This window comes from Lycorma delicatula, chromosome 10, assembly GCF_047948215.1.
Source record: "Lycorma delicatula isolate Av1 chromosome 10, ASM4794821v1, whole genome shotgun sequence".
Classification (NCBI taxonomy): Eukaryota; Metazoa; Arthropoda; class Insecta; order Hemiptera; family Fulgoridae; genus Lycorma; species Lycorma delicatula.
The window spans coordinates 86,860,553-86,885,736 of record NC_134464.1 but is presented as its reverse complement, the minus strand read 5'-3'; the positions used below and the strand labels follow the sequence as shown (position 1 = coordinate 86,885,736).

The 25,184-nt window shown below is 27.4% G+C and overlaps 1 protein-coding gene across 1 annotated transcript; it reads right to left on the bottom strand.

Annotated features, from left to right (window-relative positions):
* Positions 1-1,912: 1,912 nt before the first annotated feature.
* Positions 1,913-21,419, bottom strand: LOC142330898 (uncharacterized). Its single transcript, XM_075376365.1, has 6 exons — positions 21,411-21,419; positions 13,534-13,683; positions 10,613-10,738; positions 9,883-10,076; positions 2,144-2,741; positions 1,913-2,083 (listed from the first exon to the last, which is right to left on the bottom strand). Exons 1-6 carry the CDS (start codon positions 21,417-21,419, stop codon positions 1,913-1,915), a joined length of 1,248 nt encoding a protein of 415 aa, XP_075232480.1.
* Positions 21,420-25,184: the final 3,765 nt, after the last annotated feature.

Below are 25,184 nucleotides of genomic sequence, written 5' to 3'. Positions count from 1 at the left end.
AATTAGGCTATCTGTAAGGTATGCACACAATCTACAGAAAAAATTAACAAAAATCCTTTATTAAAAATCCAAACTATATTTTATTATATAATGTCTATTTCCATAATAAAGTATATTTCTATTAAAACTGTTAAATTAATTCATAGATTATAACCAAATTTGGAGTTTTATAAAACCACACATTTCAAAATCATCATTACGTAATCAAAAAATTGGTTTTTAGAATGTTGTTTTACAAAAAAAAAAAAGAAAAAATACTGCACTAATTCTTTTTAAAAATGCTGTAAATAAAAATTTCATCAAGCCATAACTAAATTTATTGATTTTTTACAGCTTTAAGATAGTTACTGTTATCTGCAATACAGTGTCACAGTATACACTGTAGTCAAAACCAATTGTTTTGTGACTGTCTAATTTCAAAAAGATTATGGTTCTCAGGCTTGTGATTTCATGTCAATAAATTTTTTCTACACCTTTTGAAAAATACTGCATAATAATAATAACAATAATACTCATACCATTTAAGAACTAAGGCAAACACAAAAAAATAAATTAAAAAAAAGAAGTAAATTAATGCATATTAATCTACAAATATGATTAAAACTTGTCTAAAAGTGTAAATGGACTATTTCAACAACCATTACAGACTTCTGTTTAAACAATTTGTAATTTCTAATAATTTATAATTAATTATTTTCGGTAATTTGCTATTTGTGTTAAAAAATTTTAACAAAATTTGTTAATATATTTTTTATAATTCATTTTTATCTTTTAGGTTGAGGGAGTTTTGGTTCACTTGGTACAAATGGAAAAGTATCATTTAAATGTTAAAAAAGTAATATGATTTCAGCAGAAAAGTTTTTCTATAAAAAAATTAATAAAATGATTTTTAATTATAAACAAAAATTATATTTACAAAGAAGTAAAAATGGCAGGAAATCTATATTCTTTATATTTCTTATTTACTACGTAAATCTACAAACTGATCTACTTATCTTAATTATAATATTCATAGTTTAAAATACTAAATATCATAGACATTAAAGTTTAACATTCTTTCATAATTATTTTATGAAATACATAAATTTTCAGTTATCAAACTGAATGGAACCTCCAAATAAACCTTACAATTTTATGTAAATTTCCAATATGTCTAACACAGCTAGAAAACATAAACAAGGAACTTAACAAACACTCAAATTCAAAATAACTAAATGTACTTTAAAAAATAGAATTTTAAACTAAAAAAAACGTAATATGATTTATCATAACAAATATTACTGTACTTTCCTTAAAACAAAGAATTAAGTAAAAAATTGTATTTATCGTAGCTAAAAACATATAGCATGATTATCTATGGCATATGTCATGACACTGATGACATATGTCAGATAAAATATACTTGTTCTGAATAATATTTTTCATCTAAATAGATTTAAATCATGTATGACAAAGCTAACCAACTGTATATTCTTTACAGTTGAAAATTATCTTTTGTTGTTTATAATCCATGGTGGATTCAACCAATAAAGTTTCATGTAAGGAGAAAAGATAAGCGTATAAAACTTACACTTACTATTCATTAAATTTCACTCTGTGTCTTTATTTACTGAAGAAAATAAATTGGTTTTAGATTTATTTATTACAACTAGAAGTAATATTGTTTAAGAAATTAGATTAATTTAAAAAAAAATTTCTTATTTATACATATTATCTAAACGTATAAATTTCAAACTTTTAAGATTATATACCAGTTAAAAACTAACTCAAATATCTCTGTAAAAATTTATTTTATAAAATGCTTCTGCATGAGGTAAAAATGAGATAAAATCACGTCGTACTTTAATACATTAAAATAATTCAGTCTTCTGAATATTACAAAAATACCACGAAAAAACATATAATCTTAGAATTATGATTTCGGTACATTAACAAAAAGAGGTAAAATTTGATGATTTGGAATATTTTGTTGTTTAGGTGATACTTGTGTATCATGCACAGCGTCAATTGGAATAGCACCGAATAGAGTAGCATGGAGTGATTCTGGTGGGGAACTGGGAGTCGGTAATTTACTTAATTGTGTCTGAGAAGGTATTTGTGATTTAACTAAACTGGATTGTTGTTGCTGTTCTTGTGGTGATACTGGAAAAATAGGGTGTTGAAATTGGTAAAAAAAACCATTTTTACTAACAGAGCTTTCAACCACAGTTTCTGAATTTACAGCAGGTGCATCTCGAACAACATGTACTTTAATGTTTTCCTCATCAGGATTTACTGAACTATCTATTACAGATGAACGTCTATTACTATTATTATCATTACTAATGAAGCTAGTATGTTTACCAGTTCTCTGATTACTGTAACCATCATTATATGTAGTAGAAGCGCTATCGACAATGACAGATTCTTTGTCAGCATCATAAACTTCTTTATTAGGAGTACCACCGTTGATAAAATCAAATTGTTCTTCTAACTGCTTATAATAGTCTCCTGATTGACCACTCAGATATGGAAATTCCTTATCAAAATCTGTTTGACTAAAATCTGGACCATCTGGAAAACCAGGTATAGATTCTGATGAAGATGATGATGAAGATCCAGATGAAGCGGAAGATGATGAAACTTTATCGTTTTCAATCGACTCTGAATCTTTATCATCATGTTTATCATGACTTTGACTAGAATGATAACTTCCATCATCATAGTTTCCATCATCGTCATCATCATAATCATTCATTTCACTGGAAAATTAAAAAAAATATATATATAGTCATAACACATTAAGATGGAGCTAAAATATAATTCTTTATGTACACTAATGTAAAAATAATTACACAAGTTAAACAAAATTAGTTTAGAGATCATAAAAGTGAAAGCTAAATCATTTAATTTGCTAAATGGGTAAAAAATAGGGTACAGTAGAAACTTTCAGATGTAACTAGTCTATCAAGTCCTTGATAGCACAAAACACTACTTACATAAACAGTTAGGCAACAACTGTGATGCAAGTAGAGGATACTTGTATCGCTATAGAAGTATCCTATACAAACATCTCAAAGTTAATGGTATTACACTCAAGTTTAATTATTACATGTAGAAATCAACAATGTGTAGCTGCAAAATCAATGAATAGGGACACTTGTCATATATATCATAACTATAGAAAGTGTTTACCAACATAAAAAAATAATAAAAATGTAAACTTTAGAAATATTGTACCACTGCAAACAGAACATTACTATTGTTAATTAATACAATCTAATATTAACAAAACACTGAAGTAGTTTCACTAAATATGTATCTTTTCTTTGTTACCCAACATCAGCGATAGCCATAATGTAAGTAAACAAGATATAATTAATAATAATGCCTTGTATATAATATGTATATTTCCAGTTCAACCAAATTATCAAAAAATGTTAATGTGCATTACTTTAAATAAGGAATTTAATGGAATAGGTAAGAAAATAATTTCAGGTAAAATGAAAACAGTTATTTGGAGATAAATCACAAGAAGAAACCGAGGAAGAAGCATAAGAACCAGATGTCTACAGTAATTGGGAGAAGTGGGATGAAGTTGACTGGAAAGATGAGCAAAGACTGATTTGAAGTGTAAGAACAGACGCATTATAATACTACAAGAACCTATTTTTAAAAATATTGGGAATTTAGAGAGCGAGTTGGAAGAAAATGGAAACAGCACAACAAACTAGCCAATATTTTCAGGTTATGAGGAGTGCTGTTGTGGATTGATGTTCTCCCAAAGTAAGATGTATTATACTAGTCATATTATGTGCTGATTTTGACTTACAGTGTAAGTTCATGAACAACTGTAGGTAATGAAGAAAGAAAAATCCAAGGTATTGAAATGAAATACTTCTTAATACTTTTTACGCCTTAGAGAAGCATAATTGGTGAGACCAAAAAAAATAAAATAAGAGTACCACACCAGATGCAGTACGTAAAATCTGGATGAAAAAATTGAACACGTTAGACTAAGCGATACAGGCATGCAATGAAAATAATATGAAAGAGTAGCTGAAGAAGGTAAGTTGAGCTTGAAGAGAGAAGATGCTCAAAAGGAACAGAGTTAAGTTGTTTCAGGAAGCATTATACCAACATAAAAAAATACGTAAATAAAAATATATAATATAAAAATAGGACAGATGCAAGTGAAAGTTATTCTGAAGAGCTCTACCCGACAGATAGTTGGATAAAAAAGAAAGAAAAAGAGAGAATATGAAACCGCTTGATATTCTAAAGAATCCTTTGAACTGGTTTTAAAGCTATTTTTCTAAATGCCATTTAACTGCACCTAACAATAATAAATATATGATTCAACAGAAAAAAAAACAGGGTGGTATAGAAAGTATATTAGAAGTTTATTCTTCCTTTGTGTGCATAATACAGGTAAGTTGAAATCTAAATGGTTCTATATATTTTTTTACAAATGATATCCTGTTATTCTTTGATGAAGGATACAGAAAATATGTATTTAAATGTAGAATAGAAGGAATTAATATGGTAAAAGAATTTTTGGCTAACCGCTTAATTTTAAACATGAAAAAGATTTAAGTTAAACCAGTTTCCCTGAAAGAAAGTATTGAAACACCAGATGCTATCCTTAATAAGTGTGATTATAGATCATAAGATGTGTTATTGTATTAATAGGAGAGCATCAGGAGAGTTTGTTTTGTAGGTATTTAGATAATGCTTTGATAGTAGAGATAAGTTAGGAGCAACCATGATTGATAAGAATTTTATGTTTTGTGAATATAATAAAAAATAAAAAAAATATATACCCATCTCATTAAATAAACTTATACTCAGTAAAATTATACCAAAATTATATTGGTTATGTATTCCGTACCATTACTGAAGAAATTATTTTTTATCATTTTTTTTAAAATTTTGTTATTCATTGTAAGTTACTAGAACATATCCTGCTTAAATAACATAGAAATCATTAACCAAACAATTTAGCAATACAATGATACACTTATTAATGGAAACTTCTAAATTATAGACACTATAAATACTGGTCAGTTTTATAATACCCACTCCCTTGAAATAGGGTTCTTTAAAAATGGTCTACTGACATTAAACATCCTAAACAAAAAATGAGAAAACATGTTGGCAAAAATAATTTTTTTTTTTAATTTTTGTACACTGAGTTAGTTGTTAATACACTCAATTGTAGTGACTTGTTAAGTGTTAGTTAAAATAATTTGTTTACACATGTACAAAAATTAAACATGGACACAGAAAAAAAAAACAATAGACTTTTCATAATGCATATTGTTGCTTGGCAGATGAACTTCCAATACAAAATCATGTAAAAACAAAATTTTACATAAGAAGCAAAACATATTAGATAATGTTAATAATTTAATATAGTACAATATATTAAAAGTAGTACTGTCTTGAAAAGTGATTTTATGGAATCGAAAACATTTTTACTTGTTTTTAAATATGTTTTTAACTGTTACGAACTTCTTAAAATAAATAAACCCATAAATAGAATTTGCTCATATCCTGAATGTCTTGTAGGAAGTATTACTAACTGAGTATTTATTAAGATAATTAGACGTATCTTAATACAAATAATTATTTAAATTTTGTTAAAAATAAAGCATAAAGGTTCTTACGTATTAACGCCACCGCAGCTGCAGCTTTATTTAAAAACAAAGTAGTCAATCGGATTTCGGTGGAAAATGAACAGTCTCTTTATTAATTTTAATAAATGGTTATTTATATTTATTTATTTTATAAATATAATTTAACCAAACTTAACCTATGCTCGCTTCGCTCGCTAACCTTGACTAATTAACACCGTAATTTTTTGAGTATTTATTTAATAAATTCAGTAATTATTGCAATTATTTATTATTTAAATAATCAAAACACTCCTGTTAATTAGTCAAGGTTAGCGAGCGAAGCGAGCGTAGGTTAAGTTTGGTTAAATTATATTTATAAATATAAATAACCATTTATTAAAATTAATAAAGAGACTGTTTTGAATGTATGTTAAATTCTATAACGGTCCATTTTCCACCGAAATCCGATTGACTACTTTGTTTTTAAATAAAGCTGTAGCTGCGGTGACGTTAATACATAAGTACCAGCACAAACCTTCAAAAAATATTAAAAAAAAAAAAAAATAGAAATTACAAAAAAGATTTTTTTAACACGAAAATCAATGTATTCTTTTTGTTAAAAGATATTGTAACCATTTTACATTTCTTAAACATTAATAATATTAATAACTTTTATTCTGTACAACTTTTCTTCTTATACATTTCATTAGATTTCTAATAAATTTTTGTAAAATGAATGGCGATCCTTTTCATAATGAAGTCCTTGTAGATTCACTGATACCTGTTGAATTAGAATATAAACTTTTAATATTCTGTAGTATGTTAAGATTAGGCCTTCTTTTACAGAAGAATTTCCACTCATCTTTGAAATCAGATTTGTAATACACACCATCTGAGTGTACATAGTTTATATATGTCACGGGCATTAAAGTAATATGATTTTCTTCCTAATCTGATCTGTAAAGTTAAATTCTTGTCCATCATATTTCATTAACGTATAATTGTTTACATTTACAATGTATAGGTATTTACTTCTTGTTTACAATCTTGCAATGTAATCAGACTTTGAATCGATTGGCACCCTGAAAAATGTTCTAAAGTATTATGGTCTGCTTCCATCATCACGTGTCCTTTCTGTAATTATGACAACATGATTTATAGCACAGATTACTTAAGGTACTTGTTAAGGTTTTGTTGCTGCTTTGACAGATACTACCTACTACCTACTTGATACTAAAACAATGTTTTAAAATTACATGATATAAAGTTCATGATACATGTTAAATGTATAATAAACAATGCTCATGTTACATGTTTTAAAGTTCATGATATAATCTACCATATATGACGTGAATTCATAGTTTGTTATGCCAACATTACCTTCATGCCACACGAACAATTTTACATCACTGTCATTAAATTCATATATTATAAAGTTATAGAATTTTTCTGTTTAACCTCCGGAACCACCATAAGATATTACTTCAGAGGATGAATGAGGATGATATGTATTAATGTAAATAAAATGTAGTCTTGTACAGTCTCAGGTCAAACATTCCTGAGACGTGTGTGGTTAATTGAAACCCAACCACCAAAAAACACCGCTATCCATGATCCAGCATTAGAATCTGTATAAAACAAACTGCTTTTACTAAGACTTGCAATTTTCATCTATAATATATCAATGATGCCGCAGTAACCAGACAGATCATAACATTTGGAAGATCCATTGTTAAAGGTAATGCCACAATCTGTTCTTGCCAATTTCTTTGATCTTACGTTTCTTGGCTCAAGCAGCATCTTTCTTCTTGCAATGGTTGTTATATTTTTCTTTACCAATAGACCCAGTTTTAAATCCACAAGTATTGCATTGCATTTTTCATGTTGAGAATTGTTTTTTATATTTTCCTTTTTTAAAAAAATTTCTAAACATTTTTTCACAGGATGGCATTATTTATTTCTCTTTACATTATTCTCTAATAATTCTAAATGTATAAAGTACAATTTTCTGCAATAGCGACTTGGCACTGTGTATACTAGTTTATGAGCTGCACTTTCATTATATTTTTAGAAAAATTATTAGTTGGCATATTTTTATTTTTATTTTCTTCATTATTCTTTGTATCTTGAGATATCATAAACTCGTCATTTAAATGAATTTTCTCCCAAATCTATTGAGGAGAAATTTTTGACAAAACCTCACTTTTCACCATTTATACTTCTATCTACAAAAATATTGTGTCCTTCTTTTCTTACAGAGTAAGAAAAAGCATATTTCATCTTCAATATTATCTCTATTTTCACATTTTTTGTTTCCTAATTCTATGTGTGATTACAAGGCTTTTTCTTCCAGCATTTTGCTTTAACTCTGTGATTACACCTTAGTTTAATTTCGTTGTCTCTTTACGAATGTTATGATGAACAACTATCTTCACTTTTTTTTTGTAGCCAGTGTATGCACACCCAGTACTTTACATTTTTACTTTCTTGGCTGTAGATATTGCTGCTGCAGCAGCATAGCATAAAGGAAAAGTATAGAAATTGGGTAAAATTGCTATACCATTTTTACATTTTTTTTTTTGCAATTAGTGCTATTAGAACTAATTGCTAAATAATTAATTATTTTTGGGTATCAAAATTTCTGCAAGTGTCAACATTTCAAGATCCCTTAGTACAAAAATTCACAAAAAAATGTTACGTAGTCATTAATACGAGGGTTATTTTTTTTTCAAGGTCCGATCGGACACGAAATAAAATATTTTTTATTTGTAATAAGTACTTACATAGTTACGCTATTTCTCTACATAGTCGCCACTCTAATTTTGACAGTTGTCGTAGCGTGGTACCAACTTTCCAATACCCTCATCATAGAACGGAGCCACCTGTGTTTTCAGCCATGTTTCTATGCTGGTCTGCAGCTTGATGTCTGTGCCAAAATGTTGTCCTCCTAGGCAGCGTTTCATGTGAGCAAAGAGGTGAAAATCAGATGGAGCCAAGTCCGGGCTGTATGGTGGGTGATCAAACATTTCCCAACAAAAACGCTGCAGGAGCTTCTTCGTTACGGCTGCACTGTGCGGCCAAGCATCGTCATGGAGAAAGACAATGCCTGATGACAACATTCCTCTCCGCTTATTCTGAATTGCCCTTCGTAGACGTTGAAGAGTCACGCAGTATGAGGCTGCAGTGATGGTCAAGCCACGTTCCATGAATTCCACCAAGAGAATTCCATATAGTCCCAGAACACAGTAGCCGTACACTTTCTGTTGGAGAAGGTTCGCTTGAACTTCTTCGGTTTACTGGGAGAATGAGAATGCATCCACTGTTTGGATTGTTCTTTTGTTTCTTCAGTTTTGAAATGGACCCATGTCTCGTCTCCTGTGACAATTTTGTTCAAAAAATTGAATTATCGCATGCACTTCACACTTGGCGGGAGATGATATTGTTGTAGACATGTTTACATGCTAGCTGCATGTTCAGAACTAAACGAAGTGACGCGGCTTGATTGAAGGCCATACTAGAGACGCTGCGCAACATTTATGCGGAAATGTTCATCCGATTTTTGTGCGGGTTTTTATTTCGTGACCGATCCTAAAAAAATAACCCTCGTGTTACACAAAAAACGTTTTAGGTATTAATAAATTTTGGACATAATTAAAAAAAGGAGTAATTTTGCCATTTGTAGTTTTTAATTTTTTATAGTGGTGGTAGAAGATTGAACTTTACTAGATAAAAGTACTCAATAAGTTACTTAAAAATTTCAGTTTCAAATTTAAGTTGATCGAATTTAGGGATGGGTGATATTCAAATATATTTTTAAAAAGGTTTTGCATTGTGTCTTGAAAACTATTAACAAAAAAAAAAACTGGAATGTAACATAAATATCTGGCTATACAAACATATCCCTGTTTTGGGTAATTTTGATCCCATTAGACAAAGAGACACCAAGGTCACATTTTTTTTTTTACTATAATTTTTTTATCTTGTTGAATAACATTACACAAAACTGGTGTATAAAAAAGTAATTTTTACTTTTTATTAAAAAATACAAAGCATTTGTGTAATAAATTTCACAGACCAGTTACAAGAAAAAAGTGAATATTATCTCTGATATCTATTGTTATGAAAAATAAAAAAAAATTTTTAAATAACTAGTTTAAACTTCAAAGTTTCTTGAAGTTTGAAGTACGAAAATCAGATTTAATTTATAAATAAATTTCAATAAACAATGATTATAAGTGATAAAGAGTTAAAGATATATTATAATTATTATAACAAAAAAAATTACCTTTGTTCTCCATAATTAATTGGTCCAATTGGAATTGGGATTGGTGCACCACCAGCTGCTAAAGCTGCTTCCAAAGCACGATTATATAAATGGAAATGTAAATCTCTAGCAGCTTGAACTTCTGGTGTATAAACAGGGAAACCACCCTTTGGTCCAGTCATATGAAAACCATGACCATTATCCCAATATTCCATCTAAAAAAAAACAAAAAAAAAAACATTCTGAAAAACAAAATTTTAAAGAATGTTTCGAGTTTTTATCAGTTTAATATAATATTGTTATAAAATAAAACGAGTTTAGTATTAATTATACAAATAGGGATGGCGTGGAGCTAATAGACAAATATTAATGAGAAAGTAGTGAAAAAATGAAAATTGACTTTCAACATTTTTCTCAAATGAAGTTTGAAAAACTTTGTCTTTCCTACAGTTACTGTTTTCTACGATTGAAAAGTAAAAGTTTGGCTTTATTTTAAAAGAAAAACATCCAATGTTTAATTATTAAAAATTTGCTACCATACTTGAAAATTTTCTATAGACATTGTTTAAAATAAAATTGTATCAAATTTTAACCATATACTGTACTGATAAATTGAAATAGCTACCAGTTCGCAGCTTCAAAAAAAATTAATAAATTTTTCTGAACCAGGTGGTAAAAAAATAATTTTTATTGCAACCTTGAAAAAAATACTTTTACAGAATTAGTTTTTTAAATTTTGTAATTAATTTACCTTCACCGTTCTTCCAAATGGATCGAGATATGAAAAGGAGCCTCGAACTTTACCATCATGACTACGAGCTTCGACTCTAGCTTGATTTGGTGTGTTGAAACCAAAAACGTATTTTCCTGCAGCATCCTGTCATAAAACAAATTTATATTATTTGAGTTCAATAAACATGTTTTCCCTTTCAACCTAGAGAATAAACTCCAAGGTAAATATATAAAAAAAACTTAAATTATTATCATATTTCTAAAAAAAAAATGAAAAATTTAATGGATTAAACAGAATAACTATTGAAGCTTACCCTACATTATAAACATCTATTTTGTTAAACTGTACATTAAAAAAAAAAAAAAAATGAAGCAAATCTAATAAATATAACTTTGTCAGAAATCATATTACAACAGTTTCGACACAATTGTGACTTCCCTCTCTGGTGTTTAGCTAATGTTGATTAGTTTTATGACTAAAATGTGGAAAATGTATTTCAAAAAGTATGCTGGATTTGAATTATAAGTTTTCACTTTTTTTGCTTGATGAATTAATTCCCACATAAGCTTGTGAATAGTAATATAGAAAAGGAATTTTTTTAGTGCAGGAAAAATCCCATGTCTGAGTGAGATTTGAAACAGGACCTTTGGATGAAAGGCTGAGATGCTTCCACTGTTTTGGAGATCAGCAATTAGTATACTATTTCTGTTTTTAATATATTTTATAAAGCAGTAAACATGTTGATGATACCATCTTGTTGTACCAAAGCAAAACATAAGATGAAGTGAACAGTTAATAATAAACATTAACAAAAACATTAAAAATTAAACTTTAGACGGCATAATACACTTTACACAACATAATAAATATTCAACATAAACAAACACGTAAATATTTCTTTAATTCATCATCATAAAAAATAATCAACAAAAACATATGTAATTTCAAAATATACAAAAGAATAACAACAGTGGAAAAAATTGTTCAGATCACTTCAAACTACCTAATTTTACACTAATTTAAAGGTTTCAGAAACATGCAGAACACTCAGAAACATAGTTTATCCAACATATTCATGTCAGCTAAAGATTACATATAACTCAAAACTCTAAAACACCTAACACATGTTGATGGACGTATCAGTACATTCATAAATTAAAATAACCATAATAAACAAAACAAAAACTGAACATGATAACAAATATAGTTAAAGATTCAGAGAAATAGTTGATTAATTTTTTAAATTCTGATATGTGAACATATAATGTGTCTTTCAGAACTATAAATGAAATAAAAATGTTGTAAGATTGCGATTGTAAAAACATTACATTTATTAAATTTAATTCAGGATAGTTATAAATAATTAACATCACCACAAATACCATGGGCAAAAACAGTTTGAATAAGCTTTACAATTCTAGTCTTGTTCAATCTTTAGTTACTTTAAAAAAAAAGAAAAAGTTATTACTAATACTGTTATCAAAGTTATTTAACAATTTCTATAACTAAATAGAAATAAATGCAGTAGGATGCAAATTAATTCAAACATAAAATTTTATGTTTATTTCTATGCTGTGATTACACCGCTTGTCCACATTTTATTCTTTAAGTTGTCTGTGAAATGTGAGGTTATTATTCTTTGGTTATTTAGCAATTTTTACATTATAAATAATTATTGGTGAAAGTTTATTTCATTTTTTAATACAAAATTATATTTTTGTATTTTTTGCTCTTTATGTCTTGAATATGTATTAATGGATATAACTCCAAGGAAGACACATTTGAAATTATTTTTCTGAATGTGGTATTGGACCAGCGACAGTGAATCCTATTTTAAAACAATTTAAAGAAACTGGCTCCTTTTCACTTAAAACGAAAAGCAAATGTGGCCATAAAAGAAAAACTAATCTTGAAATTACCTGCTGTGGACTTAGACAGAGAATTAGCAGCCAGTGAAACAGATTTACATGTGACAACTGTTAGATGCTGACTTCTCACAGCTGGAGAAAAAGTAGCTTTTACTGCTAGCAATATGCAAAAAAAAGGTCTTGTGGGCCAATGCACATCCTATCCGGACCGAAAAAGAATGGGAAAATGTTGTTTTCCAAGTCACATTTTTATGTTTAGGGACTAAGGGTTCCATATGTTAGAAAAGCATCTAATGAAAGTAAATCACCAGCTCATATCCAAAAATCAGTTGGATATGAGCTTTTATCCACATAAAAATATGTTTTGCGGATTGTTTCACATTTGAAGGCCCTTATTTATTACTTCCAGTAGATGGTACGTTGAAAAGTGATGGATATATCAAAATTTTGTAGGAAAGGGTTGTGACAAAACTTCAAAACAGATTCCCACGGCAATGGACTGCTCAACAAGATTTAGTGCCATGCCATACTGCCAAAAAAGTGGAAAAACCTTTTGATAAAACAAAACATTAAAGTGCTCCCATGGCCAGACAACCCCTCAAATTTAAGCCCAATTAAGAATCTTTGGGCAATAATCAAAAAATGATTCTCAAAATGAACTGTACCAAAATTGACCTCAGTAGAACAATAACATTGATATGGTTTCATGATAAGAAATCAAAAAAATGTGTAGTACACCTATTGAATCAATGCCAAATCGTGCATGTGAAGTGATTAAAAATAAAGGAGAACATATTAGTTACTAGATATTATAGGTATATATATTACAGGTAAATTATATTATACCTGTACAAATTGTACTGGTATAATTTTTTTTTTTCTAAATAAAGTTACTTTTTATTAAATAACATCTATATTCTAATTAATTTTCTTGCCACATGGCAGCTCAGTACTGAATCAATTCAAGAGAAATCCTTTGAAAATTTCTGTTTTTGTTCTGTGTTGGGGATTTATTAGATTTGGCTAACTTGTCTCCTTTTCTATGAATTAAAAAATAATGCATACAAAAACCTGTGAATGAAACTGGGCGATCTGCAAGTTCTCAAGGGCAGGATCTTCACTACGATATGTAATTGAATTTGTAAGTAATGGAACCCATGGAACTGGATATATCACTTGGAATGTTGCTTTAACATAACTAATTAATAACACTGCGATTACCTAAAAAAAAAAAAATATACATTTATTAGTTAACATTATCACATCAACTATTAGTCATTTTAGAAAGATAAAAATTAACTGATATATTAACAGTATTTTTATGATTCTTACTCTCCACATTAGTATCTCCTTGGAGACACTAATATTGTTTGTATTTCCTTGTTTACTTTTTGTGGAAACCTAAAACCATTTTTACCAGCAGCCAGCACCAGATCAGAAGCCTAAAAATTATATTGACACCATCTTGATATGGTCAGTTGAGAATGGGATGCTGCTAAATATTTTGCATGTACAACAGGAGGAATTAAATTAAAATAAATAAATATTATTTTGAAATCCCAAGAAATAAAGGAATTGAAGTTTAAAAGACCTTAAGCCCGCTTTTATAAGTGTTATTGAATAAGCAAGTTTACCATAAAATGTCATCATCTATGTGTATGATATAACTTTCATAATTTTGATTATGTGGTAATTATGATTGTCTGGAGCATAATAATTACTTAAGAGTGTCATAGTAACTTCAAAAACAACTAAATATAGAGAAGTCCTTGGTTTCAAGCATTATTTAAACAGCATTATATTTAAAGTATTACTTACATGAGTAAATATTCTGAAAGGGTAAATTCCAAAGTTTTTTCTGATGTTTAATAAGCTTCAATATGTCTACCATTTGTTACTCTGCACACATCCAAAGAATAATCCAGCTCTTCCCACGTACTTGCTAGCATGTTGGGTGTAATGGATGCTACTGCCGCAACAATCTTCTCCTATAAGTGTCACGGATTTTCTTTGAATAAGCAATGTTTTTCTTACGTCCCTACAAAAAGAAATTTAGTGGGATTATGTCTGGGCTCCTTGGTGCCATGCAATCTCCTCCGGTTCCAATCAACCTGCTTTGAAACCAAACGTTTAATGCAGCATGGATACCTTTGGTGTAATGTGGCAGAGTGCCATCTAGTTGATATAAAATTAATCCTTTTTCTTCTTCAATATTGTCAATCTATGAGCATATTACAGAAAATATTCTGATTAATTTTGCTTTCTACAAAAATGAATGGGCTGACAATATGGGCCCATACCAAACACTGACTTTGGGAGAGTCACGCTAACGTTCAATAATTTCATGCAGTGGCTCTGATCTCCAAATCCTGCAACTGTGTCAGTTTACTGACCCACTAATGTGGAATGTCATCTCATATGAAAACATGACATTTTTAGATAGTCCTCATTTCATTAAAGTTGTTAAGCAATAAAGCTGCAAACTCCAATCTTTTCACTTTGTCAATGGGTTTGATTTCATATAAAAGTTATATCTTATATGAACATAGTCTAAGCCGTTATGCACCACTTTGTACACTGTAGATTTAGGTATTCCTAACTCTAAACTGCGCCTTGCTAATAACTTAATTTGGGCTATGGGTACGAGATGCTCAGATCCATTCCACATTCTGTTAAGATACAGATGTCCTACTTGGTGACTTCACCTTTTAAGACACTGCATGTTTCCTTAAAGTGACTAAAACACTGGAGTACTGTTTCATTCAGAGACACCATCATATTCAAGTCAATAATACGCTGTATTGTGATAACCGATCTTGTTTTGATAAATCAATTCATGCACTGAGCTTTCTGCTGCAGTGTTGTAATGACTGAGAGTGTGACTGCAAACTGGATATGCAGAAAAGGTCGCACAGAGGTGCCAAGTGTGATGAAATCTTAATATTACCTATAACAAATATAAATATGAAAACTATATGCTTTTAACTGATTTCATTATCTCATTACGATTTTTTAGAACCAAAGAGTTCTTTTATAAATATTCCATATATGCGAGGAGTTGATACTACTGCAAGCTTGTGACTGCAACCACTACCTGAATTGCGGATGTTGGTAACAAGAACTGCTTCTACATATCTTGTGCCTTCATGCTTTGATCTAATTTCTTTTTTAAATGTAAATTAATATTCTTCATGATTCTCTTCAAGTTACCTGTAGGTAAATTTTCTCTTAAAATACTGCCGAAGTGAAGAATTATATTATTATTTATTGTTCTATTCTGATGACTACAATATTTAAGAAAATCTGCTGTTTGCTTGCAGGAAATTTTGCTTTCTGTACTTGCTTGGGATTATGGAGATACTATAAAAAGTGCTTGCCTGAGATTATAGAGGGCTATAAAAAGAGTTGGAAGGTCTTAAAAAAAATGATTAATAATGACTCTCATTTTTGATACGAAATTTTTTATATATTCATAAGTGCTTTTGTAATAATAGCTACAAAACCTTCACATTTAATTGCTTCAGATGAGTTGCATATTAAATTAAATAAAAAAATAATTAGTTAATATTCATTTAAAAATTGTTAAGGAAGAGACATTCGTATTTTTCGTCATTTTATAGAACCATCAAAAATTATTTAACTTTGAAATAAATGATTAAATTCCAGATCAACTGGTCTTGGATTTAATTCCCAGTCAAGGACGGGCATTTTTTCACTTGTAATCTTATCTGTCTGTAAAAATACAGGTACAAGTAGGCATTAATACTATAGAAATTTTCTCTGCTCTCATTATCATTGCCAAATTTAAATTTCTATTACTGTTTTTAATCGTGTGTAATTTTTTAAGGGTATGTAATTTAAATTACATACCCTTAAAAAATTAAAATTCTTTTTCTATTAACTTCTTCTGATTTAGAAAAAGTACACATTTATTTTTAATATGATCCATGGAATTGAATTTTTGTTTGTCATATTCATATGTATATTTGCAAATGTCACAATTATTGATGACAGTAGAAGTCTGTGTTGATTTTTTTAATTAAAAAAGACTTTTGGAATATACTGTATAACATGTTTTTGTTTTTTTAAGAACAATTTTTTTTATATATTTTAACATTTTTCATGGTAAAAAATTAGATAAAGTGCAAGATTTCTGCTTAAGACATCACAAACAAAATGTAATTATATTATATAGAAGAATTGTTTTATACTTTAAATAATAGCTACTGCATAATAAACGTGTAAATTTATAAGCACATTCTTCTAGTACCACAAAATTAAAATTTTAAATTTGATTCTTCTTACTTTATCATGCAAGTAATTTTTTATAAATATTAAGTTTACATTTCTTAAAGATGCTAATATGAACAACTAAAAAATATGTAACCATCTAATATATATATGGATAAAATCATTTCATTAAACTTATCAGATAGACATAACATTGCTGATCATGTAGACAGAATTCCCATTAATGATAGAGAAATGCAACCCATAAGGCAAAATTTCTGAGTGTTTTACTAGACGTAGAGCTTTCTTTTGATGACCAAATTTGATTTCGTTTTGCAACAAAATAAATCTGTACTGTTTTGTTTTGAAACGGCTTAATAAAATTGTAAGCTCGTCACCATTATTAAATATTTATTATGCTTACATATAATTCTCTCTAAAGTATAATATCACTTCTTAGGGATTCTTCAAAAGTGAGAACAAGTTTTTAACATACAACAGTGGGTTATCCAATCATTGTTTAGTCTCCATAAGTATGCATTACTTAGACAATTATAAGCAGACATAGTTCAACAATTATAAGTATTAACTTAACCTTATGTTTATATTTATGAATGTGCAATTTTTGGTAAAAAAGAATATTCTTAAAAAATAAATAACATTGACCCCTATCAAACCATACATCAAAACTATTCTGAAATACTTAACACAATACTGCGGTCTAGTAGAAAGGGCTTTGTTATGCTTCTGTTTTTTTTTACTAAATTACAAAACCATTTATAAACTCTTCCCACTAATTTATCTAAAATACATTTAAAAAATCTTCTTTAAAAAAACAACATTACTCTATCGATGAATTTTTAAATAATTTGCGTAAGCTTTTTTAATCACGTCTAAGCTGGGTAAACACAAAGGATACCTAATTTGGTAATCAATGTTTTAGTCAGATACAAATAAAATCTTATAATCTTTTATAAATCAAAATCTAGCTGTTAATCATACAGTTAATTTGTCAAACCATACTAAATCAGACATCTGTGTCCATAAATTTGGTTTTTAGCAACCCAATTTAGATCTTATTCACACGTTGGCAATCTTTGAATCTTTTCGACTACTTAAGAGACAACTTTTTTTTGAAAATCCATACCATATGCCTCTTTCGAAAGCTTCAATGTTTTAGTAGTAGTTTTTGCTGATTTTTTAACTTGCGGTTCTAATTTTAATCTCTCATTTTTATAATAAAGTTTACTCACAGATCTAGCCAACTAATAAGTGGTTCTTCTGACTTGAGATTTTTAACTAACACATACTAGTTAACAAATAAACATATGATTCCAACTAAATCACACTTAGGTAACATGAGTGGCTGTTCTAGGAAGTAAAATAACATATCATATACCTCTGCAAATAATGTTATTAACAAAGAAACAATGTTATTAATAGTGTCATTCAATTTTATAGCATTTTAATTTTATTTTTATAACCTCAGACACAGGATCTACAAAATATTTTAACATGGAAATTGAAATAAAATGATAGGTGAAACAAAACCTGGCTTAAAGCAGGGATCAAACTTGAGACTAGCTAATCTACAAGCTATCAAGCTAACTACTACTACATCAATCGCCCTATAAGAATTTTGCATGTTTTGAAACAGTATATATAAAATTTGTATTCTTTAGATAGAAGGAAATTAAAAATATACGAAAAACCTAATTATTGAAAAATCCCAAATTGTAATCAATTCTTGTATTACATGAGCAGTATTTACTTTCAAACTTAGTAATAATTAATGGAAATTATGGGCAGCTATTTTAGAATACAGGAGCCATAAATATACATTCATACAAGTCTATTCTTCTTTAGCAGTTTTAGATGCTGTGATCAACAAATCATTCATTATTAAATTATTATAATGTCTGATAATGTGTATAGAAATAAGTACATATATTTATTAGTACTTCTTTCTTTTTAGATAGTAGTAAGAAGAGAATGTAAAAAAGAGAGCATTGTAATTTTAAATAATTCAATTTTTTTAAACAAAAAACCACTCAGAATTTGGGGATTAGATAAGTTTTCGCTTTTAATTATTTTAGTAACATAGTTCATATTTTGTAACCATAATTATAAATATGATGCTCTAACAGATAAATATAAACGTTATGAAATATTTACTTCAATATAAAATAATAACTTTAATAAGTAATAAGAAAGTATTAAAGAAAAAGTGAACAGTCACAGTGAAACTGTAGAGTAAATATATGCTCTTACATGACTTAGTATGGAAGTATTTGTTTACATATTATTTTAAGTGATGAAAGAGCAAAATGTGTATATAAAGAAGTAAATAAACTAGAAATTCTAGAAATTACTCTTGAAAAAAGTCAAAGCATAGCAAATAAACTTATTGATTAAAAAAAAAACTTGTGAAATATTATAGTAATTTATTTTTTTAAATGTTACGCTTTCTTCTGTACCCAAATAAAAATAAATATCTCTGCATTAGCTTGGTTGTATTAATATTTCACTGAATTCATCCAGCAATAACTTTTTAAAGAATTAATAAATATTAATAATTTTTTTTTTTGACAGACATTCAAATTATATTCACAAATGTTTTTGTGATAAAACTTCTTTCTTTAAATAATATTGTATCTTATGCTCTTTAATTTTAATTTTTTTGGATCCACCAGTTATCTGATTGGTTTATAATATATTCTAAGCATAACTTCCAATCATTGTTCAAACTGTTCAAGATCATTTGAAAAAAAAACTGTTCAACTATTCGCAGTCAGCAATCAAAAGAATGGTTTTTAAAGATTTGAACCCTTTGTACATCAAAGGGTTCCTCCTTTAATAAAAATTGAAACAATGTTTTATATTCAAACCAAAATGTTTTTAGATGTATTCTGCTGTTGTTGGCAGTTATAAAAAACCCCGATGATACAGGTGAGTACCAAGTTTTACTACAATTCTTTTTCCCTGATTTCTTTTTTACAATTTTGAATTGTGGGTGAAGGGCAAATTCTGTTAAGCTTACACTGAGGACTGTGGGATATAGAGATGATTCATCCTTTATATAATCTGATAAAAAGGGGATAACTGCCTTTGGATCTGTCCAGGGCACTATTTACTTTCATATAAGTCTACAACTTGAGTGCCTATAGGGTAAATGAGATCCTCCTAATCCCTCCTAAAATACAAATAAAAATATCTCTGTCTGATTATTTTATATATGTTTATTAAATACATAATCTATGATTTTTAATTCTTTTGTGAAAATGTAACTTTTTATTTATTTAAAACAATTTAACATGTATTTAAATATTCTTTCATTGAATAAAAACTTATGAAATAGTAAATAAAAAGATAAAAATTATTATTTAATTAATTAATAGTTAGCTGGGTTTTTGGTATTACTTTAATCTTATAAAATATATAATTATTTAAATTTAGAGTATAGATTTGATTATGATAATAACAATTATAAAAATTTTAATAAAACAATAACACTTAAGCAATAATTAAAAAAATCAAAATCAAAAATTAAATTAAAGTAATTTAATAAGGGGAAAAAACATGTAATCAATATGCAAGAGTAATATTCAATAATAAATACACATAAGGAATATTATGAGAATATTATACATAAAAATTAATCAAATGTACCAACAAATTTAAATAAATTTACACAGTTTTCTACCATGATGGAAATCTTTTTTTTAAGAATGATTATTTTACAGTAGTATCTATACTAATTTAAAAAATGATCAAAAGGAAATGAAAACATAAAAGGAACTGATTCTAAATTAGTACACTTAAAATAAAATTATAGGGTGTGGTGAAGCGGGTGTGAGATAACTTGTAAGTTGCTTGTCCAAAAATGGAAGTTGGAAACCTCCCAAGATTTAATAAATTAGTTATAAGAACAAAGTAGTGAAAAAAAATATATACATATAGAAGTTGCAAAATGTTATTAAACTAACTACTCAACAGAATTTGGTACAAAGAAAAGGCATGTCTTCGTAGAGTTATATCTAATGAATTGCCGGGAAAAATAATCAAGATTTTTACAATATTAAACTCTATTTTATCCAGCAGTTATATTAAGCATTTCAATTTACTTAAAAGAAAATCTATAGAAATTATTTTAAATTATTCATTTGCTTTCTGGATAAGCACCACAATTTTAATGATCCATAACTTCATAGATTACATATGAATTTAAGAATTTAAGAAAATTTAAGAATTTTTTTTCAATTGTAAAACTTTGTTGGTTAGGTATTAATACGGAAGCCTAAAAAAACTATACCTCCTTTTATTAATGCACTAGGTTCAGTGTATATAACATAGAGTTAAGTGTTTCAACAACTTTATGATACGTGTATAGATATTGTTTGATAATTTTAATTAATAATAAACAGGATGGAAAACGATGTGAAGTACAGAAAAATTTCCATTAAAACTACTGGTACCTTTGATCATCTGTTAAGAAAAGGATATAATCGCATTACAATGCTCTACAACAAAATAGCTATACAGATATGTGCAAGTGTCTCTAATACTGATATAATGTATGCTTATAGTAATTTTTTAAAACTGAAATTATCAATCTATTTTAAAATAATTATAAACCTTAAAAATAAAAATATTAAATTTTTTTTTAAATATCAACTGTAGTATACTTTTTAAATAAGGAAAGTTGTAAGAAACTTTACCTTTATCATAGTTAGCTTTTAGTTTATGCTAAGTTTCTGGCTATTAGATCATTGGGTGCTGTTGTTGGACACGGTAACAATGTTCAAATACACAAGTACATTTTGTTCAGAATGATACAAAGAAAACATAACAGCATCTAACTTCATTTTACTTTTTCATTCTATTACACTGAAGTCACATATACACAAAATTACTACTGACATTTTTTACATATAAAAAACAAAGGATGAAAATTTGACACAATTGAATAACTAAAAATATATATGCACACAAAACCATATTCTCAATGAAAAAACACAATTTAAATCACATATGTTCTTAAACATCACATTGTAAATAACAAAGATGTTTTAAAATCTGATTCAAATATTTTTTACTGATGACACAATATATAGTGGTATCTGTGAAATGCGTAAAATAGAGTAAAAGCTGGCTTAGACAAAGATAAAGATTTTCATCGCTTCCCTTGTTTAAAAATATATTGCAGTTGATTTTTTAAAAAAATTTTTAATTATTGATGGTATGTCATGGATATTGGATGGATATTGTCAATGGTATGTCATGGATATCAAAATCTAAACAGAAGTTTGTACACATTCATGTATGCTTATAAATCATTTTTTGCTTAGAACTGTACTACGAGTCAATTAGTTGCCTGAAACCAATTAATTGAGAAGCCAACGTATTTACTGATCACTAATATAAATTTCTAGCCAGATAGAGCGATTAGTCCTAGCAAAAAGGTATTAGTTCTGGTAATTAAATACAATAATTAAAAAAAAAAAATAATAATATACAATTAAAGCAAGTATTTCCTTTAAAAAAAATTAACTCTGCAACATCTTTTCTTTAGAAATATTACAATATAATAACACTGTGCTTTATTCATTTTATGACATTTCATGGACAAATAATCATTAATCTACAGTTAGTTAAACAAATTATAGAAAAGATAATGTAATAATCAAACGTATAAGATAATTTTAGTATGGTATTTAAGTAGAATTATTTATTCATAAATGGATATATTCATAAATGGCTATGACATTATCTTTAATGAATCATATAAAACAATAAAGAAATGTTAATATAATAAAATATACAATGCATGTCAGTTGTTTTCCTTTTTAATAAAAACACAATAATTATTAGTATAACAAGATAAGTATTACAGTGAATTTTAATAGTGTATTTATGTATATAATAATGTTAAAATTATGCAAAATACTACCAATTAATAAACAAATAATCTATAATTATATAATTAAATAACATAACAGTGCATAAAAGTATTTAGCTACCGTTTTATACTATTATAAACAGCAAAATTCTATTTTATTTAACAAGAATTAAATTTGTAAGTTACATTAATCTATTAAAAAAAAAAGTTCAGAACTAGTATTTTACCAAAAATAAATGTAATTATTTTTTATTACAAGCAAAATTTGGATGATAAGTACATTTCCTTAATTAAAAATAATTAACTTTCCACTTCGCAGATGTTGTTGGAGTGGCAAGTTTACCGCTGTCCAGGGTTATCACTAAAATAATGAAAATATTCTGTTTTTTTCTTTTTGGCTAACTACTATCAATAATTAAAAAACAATGAAGAAAATATTAATAAAAATTTGACTGTTTACTTCTGCTCACTGGCAAGTTTTTTATTCCTACATAGTGTCAATAATTCAAACTAACTGTGTCCCAAATCAATTTGTTAGTTTTTTATAAGCTTTTATTTAACTTGCTTTAGTTATAATCAAATCTTGCAACTGCTATTATCTTTTGATCTATCATATGAAAATCAATGAAATTTGTACACGTATGTAACTTTGATGACAATGCAATGCTACAGTGTTGGCATTTTGATATGACCCACCAGTATTAAGAATATTTCTTTTGGATGTAAAAAGTTTATTGTTCATTAAAACTAAAAAGTAAAAAATACAAAAAACAAAGAAAAATACAAAAATATATTTGATTACATATAAAAAATTATTTTTTAAAAAAAGCTTTTTTATTTAACTAATATTAATATTAACATTAATAAAAAAAGGAAACAAATAGAAAAACCCTCTAAAAAGTAAAAAATAGAAATTAAATCAAATTGAGGATTTTAAACAAAAAAATATAATATATTAACAAATACAAAAATGCACTGAAAAGTAAAAAATAAATATCTAATAAATAACCAATAAATAAAATTAATTATGATAAAGCAAAAACTACATTATTGTACTTGTGCATTTTTATAATTAACTAAATAAAGGCTTGCAAATTAAGCACTTTAACTTGATAATTAAAACAAAAATATTTAGTAAGGTTAAACAATAAGGTACTGAAAAATATTTAAAAGGGGCTAAAAATCATGCTTTTAAATAGGCTATCGAAAACAAAATTCTTGTATACTAACCGACTATGTACATAGTTGAAGTGATAATGTATTTAACTGTTATATAGGTTTGTTTATTCCCTTCAATAGCTTTACAGATCCAACCAATTACAACCAGCTTTTGGGTAGTAACAAGTCTTTAGTCTAGAAGTAACATAGGCTATCTTAAATTGTCTTGGGGGACAAAATTTAAAAAATATACTATGTAAATAATTTTAATGATGGTCTTCCATATAGTGATAAAGAAACACTTTTTATCTCTTGTGATTTCTTCGAAAAAATCATCGTTCTCAAGGTAAAAGCGAAAAGTATCTTCAGCAAAAAGAAGCAGGAATGGATCACGGCTAGCCCATACATGAGTTATAAACTTTAATGATAATATTCCACCATCATCAATTACAATAATTGTCTAAGTGTAGTGATTCTCAACCTTTTAAGCACCATGACCCACAAAAAATTTAAAAAAAATATAATTAATATTTCGCAACCCTCCCCCAACCCAACCAAATGAAAACTAGTAAAAACTATCTAGCTGCGTTGATAGCGACAGGTATGAACATGCTTGTATAAAGTGTATAGACATGAACAAATTATTGGTTCCAATTTGATCTGTAAGTGTTCCTTGTAATTTGGTCTGCTTGCATAGTGGAAGAGCCATCTACTAACAGCTTTAAATTTAAAAGTTTGTTGACCATTAATTGTAACAACTAAAGATTATTATTTATAAAATCATTATTCTGAGGAATACAGAATGAACAAGTCTAAAGACGTAGTAGATGAATAACTTAATACTATTTTGGCATATTATTTTACTTTGCATTTATTAATAAAATAAAAATTTAAATATTAAAGGTTTTACAAAATTTTTTATGACTATACAAATTGTTATTATTTTAAGTAATTACAGTATGGTTTTTAAAAATTATGGTTTAATAATAAATTTGTGATTTAAAAAAATTTGTGAAGAATATTTTAAATAAATTTTACAGCAGTAAGTTTGTTAACCAAAACTAAGCTAATAAAACAAGCCAGCAGAACTTCTTGTACATGTATAAATTACATTTTTCATACCACCTTTACAGTAAAGAAAACTTTTGTAATGAAGCAATTGTTATTTATGAGCCTTTACAAACTCAAGAACAGCATGCTTAAGTTACAATTATGATAGTAATTTTAAATAAAGTTGTACTAAAGTTGCACATATTAACAGTGTATTTCACAACCTTACTCATTGTACCACAAACCACTATGAATATATACTTAGGTCAACATGGTAAATTCATAAAATAAACAGATCGTTTACAAAAACTATTTATTGTGACACTAAACAAAGGAATAAAAACACACTTAAAAATTCAATGAAAATGCAATTTAATATTAAATG